The sequence below is a fragment of the Bubalus bubalis genome, chromosome 2, assembly GCF_019923935.1.
Source record: "Bubalus bubalis isolate 160015118507 breed Murrah chromosome 2, NDDB_SH_1, whole genome shotgun sequence".
Taxonomy (NCBI): domain Eukaryota; kingdom Metazoa; phylum Chordata; class Mammalia; order Artiodactyla; family Bovidae; genus Bubalus; species Bubalus bubalis.
Window position 1 is genome coordinate 84,825,164 of NC_059158.1, and position 12,624 is coordinate 84,837,787.

General features: G+C 39.5%; 1 protein-coding gene across 4 annotated transcripts in view; it reads left to right on the forward strand.

Moving 5' to 3' along the window:
• The window catches only part of FIGN (fidgetin, microtubule severing factor), a 129,571-nt gene extending 117,352 nt beyond the window's left edge, over positions 1-12,219 (forward strand). For 2 of the 4 annotated variants that reach the window (XM_006073987.4, XM_044934598.2), the window contains 2 exons: positions 5,626-5,881; positions 6,421-12,219. In XM_006073987.4, coding sequence (XP_006074049.2) covers positions 5,779-5,881; positions 6,421-8,675 — 2,358 coding nt within the window. In that variant the 5' untranslated portion in view covers positions 5,626-5,778 and the 3' untranslated portion in view covers positions 8,676-12,219. The remainder of the gene's footprint in view (positions 1-5,625; positions 5,882-6,420) is intronic. The other 2 variants (XM_025275818.3, XM_006073989.4) reach the window with 1 other exon arrangement.
• The last annotated feature ends 405 nt before the right edge of the window (positions 12,220-12,624 follow it).

A 12,624-nucleotide genomic window follows, 5' to 3' on the forward strand; every position in this document is an offset into this window, starting at 1 on the left:
AAGTCCTGAACTATAGCGGAGGCTGTCTGGACTGGGGACTAGGTCATTAGAAAGATCCCCTAATCTCTAAAATCCAAGTTTAAGAGACATTAGAATGTGAAATTGTAAAGAATGCAGAAAGCTGGAAAAGTTTATTGTCTGGTAAATGGATCCCTTTGATTTAATTTCTTAGCATTGAACCACAAGGCTTTATACACATAGTGGACCCTCAATTTGTTGACTAATTAAGATGTACAGTTCCTATATCATATTCAGTTTATAAAGGACTTTTCATTTTGGTGTTCTAAAGATGGAACCTATTTAAATCGATTAAGGATAATGTATATTTCTGTGTTTGTACTCTTCACTTTTCACTTGATACTACTTTTAAATATGACATCACATTTTCAGTCTAAGACTTACTAGGAAATGGACTAAGGAAGATTTCAGATCAAATAGATTAGGATGGGTCATACTAGATACTGCTGTGTTGGCCTCTTGGCTTATGAGGGTGGGTACACAAAAGCAGAATGCTCTTAGTCTGCGGGACATTTCAATTGGTCATTACTTCCCTTGAAGGATCAAGGCAAGTCGATACTGCATGGAGCCAGTTTTCAGTACCAGGAAGTTTATAGTCCCCCTCTCAAACTATTTTTTTTTTTTCAATTGGAGAATAATTGCATGATACAGTATTGTGATGGTTTCTGCCCTACATCTACATGAATCAGCGTTAGGCATACATGTGCCCCTCCCTCTTGAACCACTCTCCCATCTCCCTCCCCACCCCACCCCTCTAGGGTGTCACAGAGCACCAGCTTTGGGTTCCCTGCATCATACAGCAAATTTCCACTGGCTGTCTCTTTTACATCTGGTAATACATATGTTTCAGTGCTACTCCCTCAAATCATCCCACCCTCTCCTTCCCCCACTGTGACAAAACGTCTGTCCTTTATGTCTCAGATGCCTCATTATTTAGTGAATGTATTTGCTACTGTCTACTTGAAATTTTGAATGTTCTGTGTTAGTTCTGCCATTTCCTACATAGCAGATGATGAATCTGTTGTATTATTAGGCTAAGGAGCCTAATTATTATTAGGCTAATAATTACTTTATTGTATTTACACCAGTAGTGTTTGTTTTCTAGAGAGAATCTTGGTAAGTATAGTGTCCAGTTTTTTGTTTTTTTTTTTAAATGATAATGAAAGGTTCAGAAGTACAGTAGCCCAAAGGAGTGTAGTAGGTGTGAGGATGTCGTGCAGGCCTGTGTGAGCGCCGTGCAGCTTTTAGAGCAAGCCTGCCGTGCCTGCAGGTGTTTGCCTCAGGTGCCTGCCCTTAGGAAGTCTGAGAAAACCTGCAAATGAAGACAGAGTCCCTAACGGCCAGAATTACCCTGTGGGAACCTTGGAGAAGAGAACAGCTTTTACAGACCTTGTGAACTTTGAGTAGCAGACGTATGTTAGGAGTGGGGGTGGGGCAGACTTAGATTAATATTTCCAGGAATGTGTGCTAAAAATGCTTTCTAGAAGACCTGGTTTTTTATCCCCAATTTCCTCCTATTCTCCAAGTTGTTTTTATGTCCTTCATTTTTCTGTGTAACAGTTTCTTTATCATTTTGAAGCTATGACAAAACTTTTAAGGATGCCACCGTTGTTTTGTTTCAAACTAATTAAAGAGTAAAATAGAAGAAATAAAGCAATGAGGCAGCAACTTTTTAGTAATTAAATCTAAGTTATAAAATGCTCAGTAATGATAAGAATGGAAAATGTTATCCAAATGGACCAGTTTTATGGGAAATACAGACTTGTTCAATTATATATACATAAATTCATCCTATTACAATAAAATAACAAAATGCTTAGGCTTTATACTATAGTATCTGTCATCCTTGTGAACACTTATGTTAAGGTATCTTAAAAGCAGTTTTCTATTACATATTTTAAAAACAAACACATTGCATTGTGAAATTTGCCAGCTGTTTTCTTAAGAATTTTATAATATTTTCAAAAATAAAAATTGATGTTTTGGAACAATTCTTCAATTATCTTGAACTGTTTTTCTTACTTTCCACTGTTTTCTGAATTTTTATTGTTCCTATTAAGCTATTTCTAGACAGCAGTGGGAGTTACTGTGCTGGAGTCCTGTTTCTAATAACATTAAAATAGTATTGTTTCTGAGGCTTTTCTCTTCATGTTCCAAAGAGAACCATATAAAAGCTTTTTTAAAACCCATCTTATTATTTGGGTGCCAAGTTAAATGACACGCGTGTGCTACTTTTTACAGATAACAGCAGTGTAATCAAAGGGAGTGTGATAGTTTGTTTAAAGAACATTTGGCTCTACATTTTTCTTCCACTGCACATCAGAACTATCACCACAAATAAATAGAACAATAATGACAATGAAAAGAAGTTTCATTTTCATGACTTTTCGCGACCCCATGAACTGCAGCCTACCAGACTCCTCCGTCCATGGGATTTTCCAGGCAAGAGTCCTGGAGTGGGTTGCCATTGCCTTCTCCGAGTTCTATTTCTAATTAGTATTAAAATTCAAGAAACTGAGGAAAAAGTTCTTTGTGCTCCTATAGATCAGGACAGTCTCCTGAACACTGGGCTTCTTGAGCTCCTACTAAGATCCGGAACTAGTTTATGGTTTAGCTATTAATTTGTACTTTCAAATGCTATTAATGATTTTAAAGTACAATAAATACTCATGTTTCAGGGGATGTGAATAATTCTGTTCTCTTAAGGTTATTTAATGGAAGCTCAATCTTAACTTTTGCAGCCTTGCTTATTAGGTTGTTATTTAGTATGAATCAATAAATAAACTTTCAATTATCTTGGTAAGCACATCCAAAAATAGCATGAGAATCAAAAGGCAGTGGTGTATCTAGTAATTGTTCCACATAAATAATTTTGATAGGATTTTTGCTTAATTTCAGATGAAGTAGAAATCTTAAGAAATTTAATTATTTTTGCTAGAGTGAAACTATGCAGTTCAACTATGCATTTTACTACCCAGTGAAAATGGCCAACCTGTTTTATTTAAATTTTATATTCCTGTCTTTCACAGTGACTATAACTTACCAAAAAACTTGTGCATATATTTTACAAATGATTAATTCACAAGGGAAATTTTAAGCCCAGTGGAGGTGAAAGTTGCCCTTTTTGTTTATTTTTTAAAATAATTACTCTAAAGCTAAAGTGGTCTCATTTTTTAAAAAATAGACACTTTTTTAATAGAAAAAATCATGTTTTTTATGTATGTTTGTTGAATAATGCCAATAATGGCTTAGCTCAGCTAACTGAAAAGAAGCCAGACCTTTTATGGGTGTGTGTGTGTGTTGTGTTTGTGAAAAAAATTCCATTGCCTGTGACTCCTAAATTATTTTTGAGACCTTATTTTCAAGATACTTATTCGTATTTCTTCTGTATCAATCTAATCAAATTCCTACTCATAGCATATGTGTTTTCTTGTTTTCTCAACTCTGTATTTTGATAATCTTTTAAGGAAAAAAAAAATCCTAAGAGAAAGTCCCTGGAAATAATTTACAGGACTAATGAATTTGTAGGTCTTCTAGACAGTTCTACATTACAGTCACATTAATATTCTCTCGTTTTTATAAGGCTTGAAAGTAAATCCCATGACACTAGAAGAATTTAGATACTGATTACTTGCGATTGGTTCCTGGTGATTTGCTCTTAATAATTTCCAGTTGAATTTAATGAAAGTATGATTCCTGAAATGCTGCTTCATTAAAATTGCATCTTTTCCCCTTTAAGTGTGGTCTCGGTCATTTCACCCATTTTGCGGTGTGTTTTCCTCCCCCTTAAAAAGTAATGATTGAGAAAGCAGAAACAATTAAGAATATCACTTTAGTTCTTCCTAGAAGACTCCCCTGCACCGCCCCCCTCCCCCCAACACAACCCAGAGTTCCTCTTAAGTGAAATGATGCAAGCTACACTTTATCAGGACTTTATAATATATTCTTTCCAATTGATGAGATTATTTTTTAAAATACAGTTTTAAAAGAGAAACATGATTACTTCGGGAGAGATGAAGAAAAGTAAAGAATCTATTATGTGTACAAGAGAAGTAAGGTATTTAGATTTTTTTACTAAAAAATTCATTATATATTCAAATATATGAAGCTTGATTAAGTTATACAGTGCAGCATTCAGATTTAATTTAACTGAGATGGTGATTTGCAAATGAATATCTACATGGATCCTTTTTTAAAATCCAAATGCAAATGAGTACAATTGCAGTAAAATATATTTGCAAATGAATCCTGTTACTTTATTCCTTTATTGTGTAATTACTGCAATCCTTCCCACCTTGTTTTCAGTATTTCTTAATCATTAAGTCGGAAGCATGACAGCAGAGCCAGCCCTGGCATGATTCTCTTTGACTAAAACCTTGTAAATTAACACAATTAGCACAGCATCATCCTGCTAATTAACTTCCAGTGTCTGGTGCAGTGGTTTTGCAAACAAGGAAGAGGGAGTCAGAAGGGAATCAACATGCCATTCTGTTACCAAACTCTGTGCTATGTTCAGTTTAGCTCAGTAAGTCAAAGCTGGCCGTGTCAGAAGCCAGAGTCAGGTAATGAAGAGCTAAAGGGGTTGGAGGAGGAAAGCATAAGGGGGTAGGAGCTGTCAACATAGACTGCGGTAATTCAGAAGGGAGCTGATGCCACAGATGCTTCATTTAGACCAGACCTCCTCCTTATCAAGGAATCGCTGCCAGAGGGCACAAGAGAGTTTGCAAAATTCACTTAGGGTAATACAAAGGAGATTAAGGAAGCCTGCTTAATATAGCTGTATCAGAATAGGAAGTGTTCCAATCAAGAAGAGATTAGGAGGAGTCAGCACTGGGAAATAGAACAGGGTTCCAGTGCTCTTCTGTAACTAAGTATATGAGAGTCCTCAAGGGTACATTATAAATCCCTTTGGGTGCTGGTTCCCTAATGTGGGAAGTAAGGTAGTGTCTAAGGTCTCTCTGTAAATTGTAAAATTCAAACGATTCTCTAACTCTGCTTCATATTTTTATCTATTTATTTGGCTGCGTTGGGTCTTAGTTGCTGCACTCAGGATCTTTCATCGCCATGCACAGATTCTCTAGTTGTGGCATGCAGGCTCAGCAGTTGTGCTGCTCAGGCTTAGTTGCCCCACAGAGTATGGGATCTTAGTTCCCCAACTAAGGATCAAACCTGCATTCCCTGCATTGCAAGGTGGATTCTTAACCACTGGGACAACCAGGGAAGTCCTTGCTTTCTATTTTCTCTTAAATGAGAAAAACAGTCCTGTATAGTTGGCTACATAGTCACCTTGCTTCACTTAGTAGCAGATGATAGAGTTACATACACGTAGCATCTCATTTTCTGGTTGTACTGTTTGAGTATATGCCACTACACATAAGTGTAAAGAGTCAGAATCCAGATTCTCTGTGCTTTTATCTTCCCTTTTACCTGCTTCTTTCCTATCTCCCCCTTACTGTCTTCATAAATATATATGAATATATATATATTCTCCCCTCTTAGTACCTTGGAAGCTGTAAGGCAGAGGGAACGATGATAACAGACGGAAGGAGAACACTAGCTAGAAGACCGACAGACAAGTGATGCTTGTTTTTGTTTTTTTTTTTTCAGAGTTTCAACAACAGAACTGAGAGGCAGAAAGGAGCCAGTTGTAATTCATACCGAGTTGTAGGCTTTGTGTGATGAAAGCGATGGAGCGCTGCCTGGGAGATTGCTTTGCTGCACTCCACGAAGCAGATTTGAAACTGTCATGGACCACTTTAGATGAGAGTTGGATTATGGAATGACCTGCTATGTCTGTGTCATATTGTTCTGCACAGGGAGCATTATACTGTGCTAACTAGGTGTTCAGTACCAAATAAGAGAGGTATCCTAGATGTGATCTGTCAGCTGTGTCTCATTTTTATATTGGTTAAAATATAAAACAGAAACTGTGGTGTGAAGAGGCAGGATAGCTAGATATGGCATATGTTAATACTATCATGAGCTAGATGTTTAAAATGTATGCATATTATAGTGTGAGAACCAGTGATTGAATTCTAATTTGGCAGGGATGTGTGTGTACATATATATATATATATATGTGTGTTTCTGTGTGTGTGTAGCAAGTAACTCCATGGGCTTAGCAGAAATAAATTTGCTTATTACTCAAGAATGAAAAAACTGTAGGTCTTCTACAGAGTTTTCCTTTAAATTCCGTTTACTTTTTGTCCAGGACTGAAATTCAGTCCCTTTTCCAGATGTATGCATGGTAGAGACCATCCTAGGTGTTATAAACTGTGGAAATCCTTATAACGTCACTATCGTTGGTAGAAAATAATGGGTAACAAAAGAAGTTGGGTGGAAAAGCTTTAATAGTTCTGATGAGTATCTAAATAAATTAACCTTCTCCCCCTAAATCTTCAGGCTTGAAGATGCAGTGGACGCCGGAGCACGCCCAGTGGCCCGAACAGCACTTTGACATCACCTCCACCACTCGGTCCCCTGCCCACAAAGTTGAAGCTTACAGAGGTCATTTGCAGCGCACCTACCAGTACGCCTGGGCAAACGACGACATATCTGCTCTGACGGCATCCAACCTACTAAAAAAATATGCAGAGAAGTATTCTGGCATTTTGGAAGGCCCTGTGGACCGACCCGTACTCAGCAACTACTCAGATGCACCATCGGGACTAGTGAATGGTCGGAAGAATGAAAGTGAACCCTGGCAGCCTTCCTTGAATTCCGACGCTGTTTATCCCATGAACTGTGTTCCGGATGTTATCACTGCCAGCAAAGCTGGAGTCAGTTCAGCCCTCCCTCCAGCAGATGTCTCTGCAAGTATAGGGAGCTCTCCTGGGGTGGCCAGCAACCTGACAGAACCTAGTTATTCGAGTAGTACCTGTGGAAGCCACACTGTACCTAGTCTGCATACAGGGCTCCCATCTCAGGAATATGCCCCAGGATACAACGGCTCGTATTTGCATTCTACTTACAGTAGCCAGCCAGCACCTGCACTTCCTTCACCTCATCCTTCTCCTCTGCATAGCTCTGGGCTCCTACAGCCGCCACCACCACCTCCTCCGCCACCAGCCCTGGTCCCAGGCTACAATGGGACCTCTAACCTTTCCAGTTACAGCTACCCCTCTGCTAGCTATCCTCCTCAGACTGCTGTGGGATCGGGGTATAGTCCTGGGGGTGCGCCCCCTCCTCCTTCCGCATATCTGCCTTCAGGAATTCCTGCTCCCACACCCCTGCCCCCCACCACTGTTCCTGGCTACACCTACCAGGGTCACGGTTTGACACCGATCGCACCCTCGGCTCTGACAAACAGTTCGGCAAGTTCTCTCAAAAGGAAAGCTTTCTATATGGCAGGGCAAGGAGACATGGACTCCAGTTATGGAAATTACAGCTATGGCCAACAGAGATCTACACAGAGTCCTATGTACAGAATGTCCGACAGCAGCATTTCAAACTCAAATCGGGGGAATGGCTTTGACAGAAGTGCTGAAACATCATCCTTAGCATTTAAGCCAACGAAGCAGCTAATGTCCTCTGAACAGCAAAGGAAATTCAGCAGCCAGTCCAGTAGGGCTCTGACCCCTCCCTCCTACAGTACTGCTAAAAATTCATTGGGATCAAGATCCAGTGAATCCTTTGGGAAGTACACGTCGCCAGTGATGAGCGAGCACGGGGAGGAGCACAGGCAGCTCCTCTCTCACCCCATGCAAGGCCCTGGACTCCGTGCAGCTACCTCAGCCAACCACTCCGTGGACGAGCAACTGAAGAATACAGACACACACCTCATTGACCTGGTAACCAATGAGATTATCACCCAAGGACCGCCAGTGGACTGGAATGACATCGCAGGTCTCGACCTGGTAAAGGCTGTCATTAAAGAGGAGGTTTTATGGCCTGTGTTGAGGTCAGACGCGTTCAGTGGACTGACGGCCTTACCTCGGAGCATCCTTTTATTTGGACCTCGGGGAACAGGCAAAACATTATTGGGCAGATGCATAGCTAGTCAGCTGGGGGCCACGTTTTTCAAAATCGCCGGTTCTGGACTTATTGCCAAGTGGTTAGGAGAAGCAGAAAAAATTATCCACGCCTCTTTCCTCGTGGCCAGATGTCGTCAGCCCTCAGTGATTTTTGTCAGTGACATTGACATGCTTCTCTCCTCTCAAGTGAGTGAGGAACACAGTCCAGTCAGTCGGATGAGAACCGAATTTCTGATGCAGCTGGACACTGTGCTAACGTCGGCTGAGGACCAAATCATAGTGATCTGTGCCACCAGTAAACCAGAAGAGATAGACGAATCTCTTCGGAGGTACTTCATGAAACGACTTTTAATCCCACTTCCTGACAGCACAGCGAGGCACCAGATAATAGTGCAACTGCTCTCACAGCACAATTACTGTCTCAATGACAAGGAGTTTGCACTGCTCGTCCAGCGCACAGAAGGCTTTTCTGGGCTAGACGTGGCTCATCTGTGTCAGGAAGCAGTGGTGGGCCCCCTCCATGCCATGCCAGCCACAGACCTTTCAGCCATTATGCCCAGCCAGTTGAGGCCGGTTACGTATCAAGACTTTGAAAATGCTTTCTGCAAGATTCAGCCTAGCATATCTCAAAAAGAGCTTGATATGTATGTTGAATGGAACAAAATGTTTGGTTGCAGTCAGTGATAACTTCTTTTAAAAAAAAATGTGATGAATGTTGGCGCGCACACACACACATAAAGCCTGCTACATAGGGTATAGAGCCCCTTTCCAGTAGTGTTTAAATCGCAAAGGGTACTGGGGAAGAAGACGATTAAGTTGCATCTTTCGAGTCAGGGTAGATTTGGTGGAAGAAGGCATCCAATCAGACCTTCGGATGTGAAAGCCCCAGATGACAGAAAGCATCTGCCGATGCTCAGTTCGGTTCAAGCTAGACAACACTCACCAAGGAGCAAGGTGCAAGTGTGTTGATTTCAGAAGGACGTGAACCTCGTGTGTTGATTCCATTCTGCTGTTCTCGAGATTTAGTTGCTGTCAAGTGCCTGGAGTGGTGCTTTATTTTTTGTTTGCCTCACAATTACATTGGTGGCATGTGCTAATATAAAGAGCTTTAACTTCAAACATTATTGGACTAAAGAGATGAACGGTTGTGTTTCGACAGAAAACCAGATTTTTGCCATTTTAAGAGCAACAGTATTCCTCAATCCTGTCTGTTCTGCAGTATTAAGCTAAGAACAGGTAAAACAGGGTAACGGTAATCTGGACCTTAATTTCTGCAGTTCATTTCTTTTAATGTTCTTGTCTGCAAAAACTCAGGAAAGTGATTGTGTTTTGTACAGTACCTCAAAGGAATGTGTTGAAAGCACTATGTACTGCTGAGAGTAATGGGATAGGCTTCAATGTTACTTTATATTAAAATGTATGTTTACCTCAACAATTGGAAAATAGCAAGGAAAATTACTTTGAATGTATCCGGAAAAATACTGATGCGTGATACAACTGAATATTTACAATTTAAAGTAAAAATGGAAGGATTTTTTAAAAAGGTTCTTTCACTAATTATGGGGAATTAACCAGAGCAGAATAATTCTTTATATCAATACCTGCAAGAGTTCTTCGTACATTGCTCCTTGATAATGAAGTGAAAATATTCTTAAAAGGTACACCGGTTAATGGAAAGCTATTTACTCAGTTTGTGTTAGTGTCTGGAGCAGTCAGCCACAAGACCTGTTTAGGACCCTGAAAGTCACAGTACCTAAAAACTAGGACTGTCTTTTTCCTGCAGAGGTGGTAATGGTGGTGGTGGTGGTAGTTTGCAAGTTCTCCCTGAAAACTGCTGGAAATGGTGTCATTCTCTTCACTAATCTAGCTTATAGGCTTGCCATGCTGTTTGACAGAATGCAGAAGATAACAGCCAAAACAAACAAGCAAACAAACAAACAAATACAGAAAACAACCAACCAACTTATATATATCCACAAAGAATATGTCTGCATCCCCCCTCCTCCTTTTGGACTCCTCTCTTGTCAGTGCAATTTTTGCTTCTCATTTTGAAATCTTCTGGGCTGTAGTGCTCCCACATTCATTTCTACCTCAGTTTTGTTACATTTCTCCTGGAAAGTCAAGTAGAAAATTGAAAGTAGACACACACACACACACACACACACACACACACACGTGCATACATACACATGCACACACACACCCCCCAACAGATACAGCTTGCCAAATGTGTTACTTTGTTTTCTTTCGTCTTTTCCTATAAATCTAGTTTCCAAAAAAAATCAGTCTTCATGCTCACTTCCACCTGGGCCCACCCCAACTCCAACAGCATATGTAGCATTTTTCTTAGTTCCCCACTCCTTTCCTGCTCCCCAAGTTGTTCTTTGTACCCTTGAATGCTTTATGTGCAACTTGACATTGCTAGCTGACTGATGTTCGGCAATGCCTCGGAACCGACACAGAGTAGGCCATAGCCTCCCAAAGCCACTGCCCATGCATAAGCAGGACAGCCTGGCTTTCTGAATGTATTTTTCCTGTTTTTATTTTTTATTTTATTATTTTTTTTTTTAGTTGAGAGATGCAGTAACAAAACTGTTGCAAAGCACTGGCATTTTATGTATTCAAAAAGTGATGTACATTTTTACAGACTTTAAATAAATGCAATGAGAAGCCCTAAGAAAGGTCTTTCTGTTATTGTTTTGTTTTCCTTCCATATTTCTTTTTTCTTATTTTTACTGATTTCATCTACAATGTCAAATTCTCTGAAATGCTTAACATAGAGAAAGCTAATGAAGGACATCATATTTCTGAGATTTTATGATGCTTGATCATTACTCCCCTTTTTTCTTATTTTTCTTGCTAAAAACTGAGCAGATGAACTAGAATTAAATTTACTATGATTTTCTATCAATTAAACCTGTTCTTACATATAAATATTCCATATTAAAAAGTAGTGCCTTTCATTAAGGATACAAAAAGTAATATTTAAGTACTTCCTCTGCTTTTCACAAGTGAATCAACACTACAGTCGTGTTCTGGCGCTACCCTGCAAACATCCCTTATGGTAAGGAAATTCTAATATCCCTATTAACTTGTAGGTTCATATTGATCTCACTGACAAGTTTACTTTTGCACACTGCTGACCTATTTTCAGTCTTTTGGACGTCACATTTCATTTCTGCCAACATGCTGTGTTCACTTGAAAGCAACTGGCAAGTTTTGACAAACCCAGTCTTATTTAGACAACTTTGGAAAATCCAGTATTGACCCACATTTCTGTGGCTAGTAAGAGTTAATGCCAAATATATGACTGCACTATTGTGTTTTACACTCATTTATAAAACTGAAAATAACGTCATGCATATTGGCTTTTAGCTTTAAATGACATAAAAATTACCTTTGAGCTATGAGTGGTCAAAAATCCATGTATTGAGGTAGAAGCTGAAGTTGTGTGTGAATTTCATTTAGCCTAATGAATACTAGGATTTGATCTCTTAGGAAATTGGGCATGCTGAAGAAATGAAGATCTGTTGAGGGAGATAAGGCTGACCCTTGAGGAAGTAGTGCTCTCCTGTGAGTCTTTGATTCTTCGTGGCAGCATTTTGAGCTCGTCTATGGACTAGCCTAATAATGAGCTCTATTCTGACCATCCTTTCTTGAGCTTGGGGTGGGGGTGGGATACCACATCCTGAGAATTGAATGTGTACAATCAGTGATGGTACAACTGAGTAATGGGACTTCATAGTCTTGGCCTCTTTGACTGCTAAGAATTTGGAGAAGGCTACTAACGAAGGTAAGGTAATGAGCCAGTCCAAATCTCTTGCCGTCTGGCCAGGGGATTTGAGCCAGTCTACTGAACAGCCCCTAATTTCTTTCTTCACAACTGCAGTAACATTTCCAACAGGGACAAAAAGGAAGTGAAGGAAACTACTTCAGTAGAAGGATCAATAGAAATTCAAGAGGTAGTTCATAATGACCTTATGTGTGACACAAATGGAAATACTCTACACTTCTGGCATGCTTCTCACCAAAATATTTAGAACATTAGTGACAATATAGAAAACTTTGCTGACTGAGCTGATCAATGGAATGTGAAGGCAGTATACTTTAAGGCTATTTACTTTCACACAGAATGTTTATCTATTAGTCAGTTTGTATTCTACTCAAATGCAGATAGACGGGTATAATGTTTTCTTGTGCATTTGAAACCCATCAAGGAGAAAATAAACCATTCCACTCAAATACATAGGCCAAACACCATCTGGGCCAGTGATAAAAACTATCCAGAGGCTATGCTATGTAAAATACCAAGGTCAATTTACATCGGTTGCATAGTACTTGGCTATGCAGTTTTCAGAAGAATACATCCAAAAAAGTCCAAATTAATTCCCACAATAGTTTGTTGTAAATTTAAATATATTTGTGGGTTGGAATATATGTTTTTGAAGCATATAGAATTTATTTCTCTGAAAATGTGTCCAACTCCAAACAGAAAGTTACTTTTATAATCTCATTCTCATGTTCTTTTTTAACAAGAATGGGGTATCATGATCATTGAAACTATTTTGGAAAGTGAAAGGGACACAGTTTGTTGAACTATTGAGGCCACTAAAGTTCTAATATATATACATAT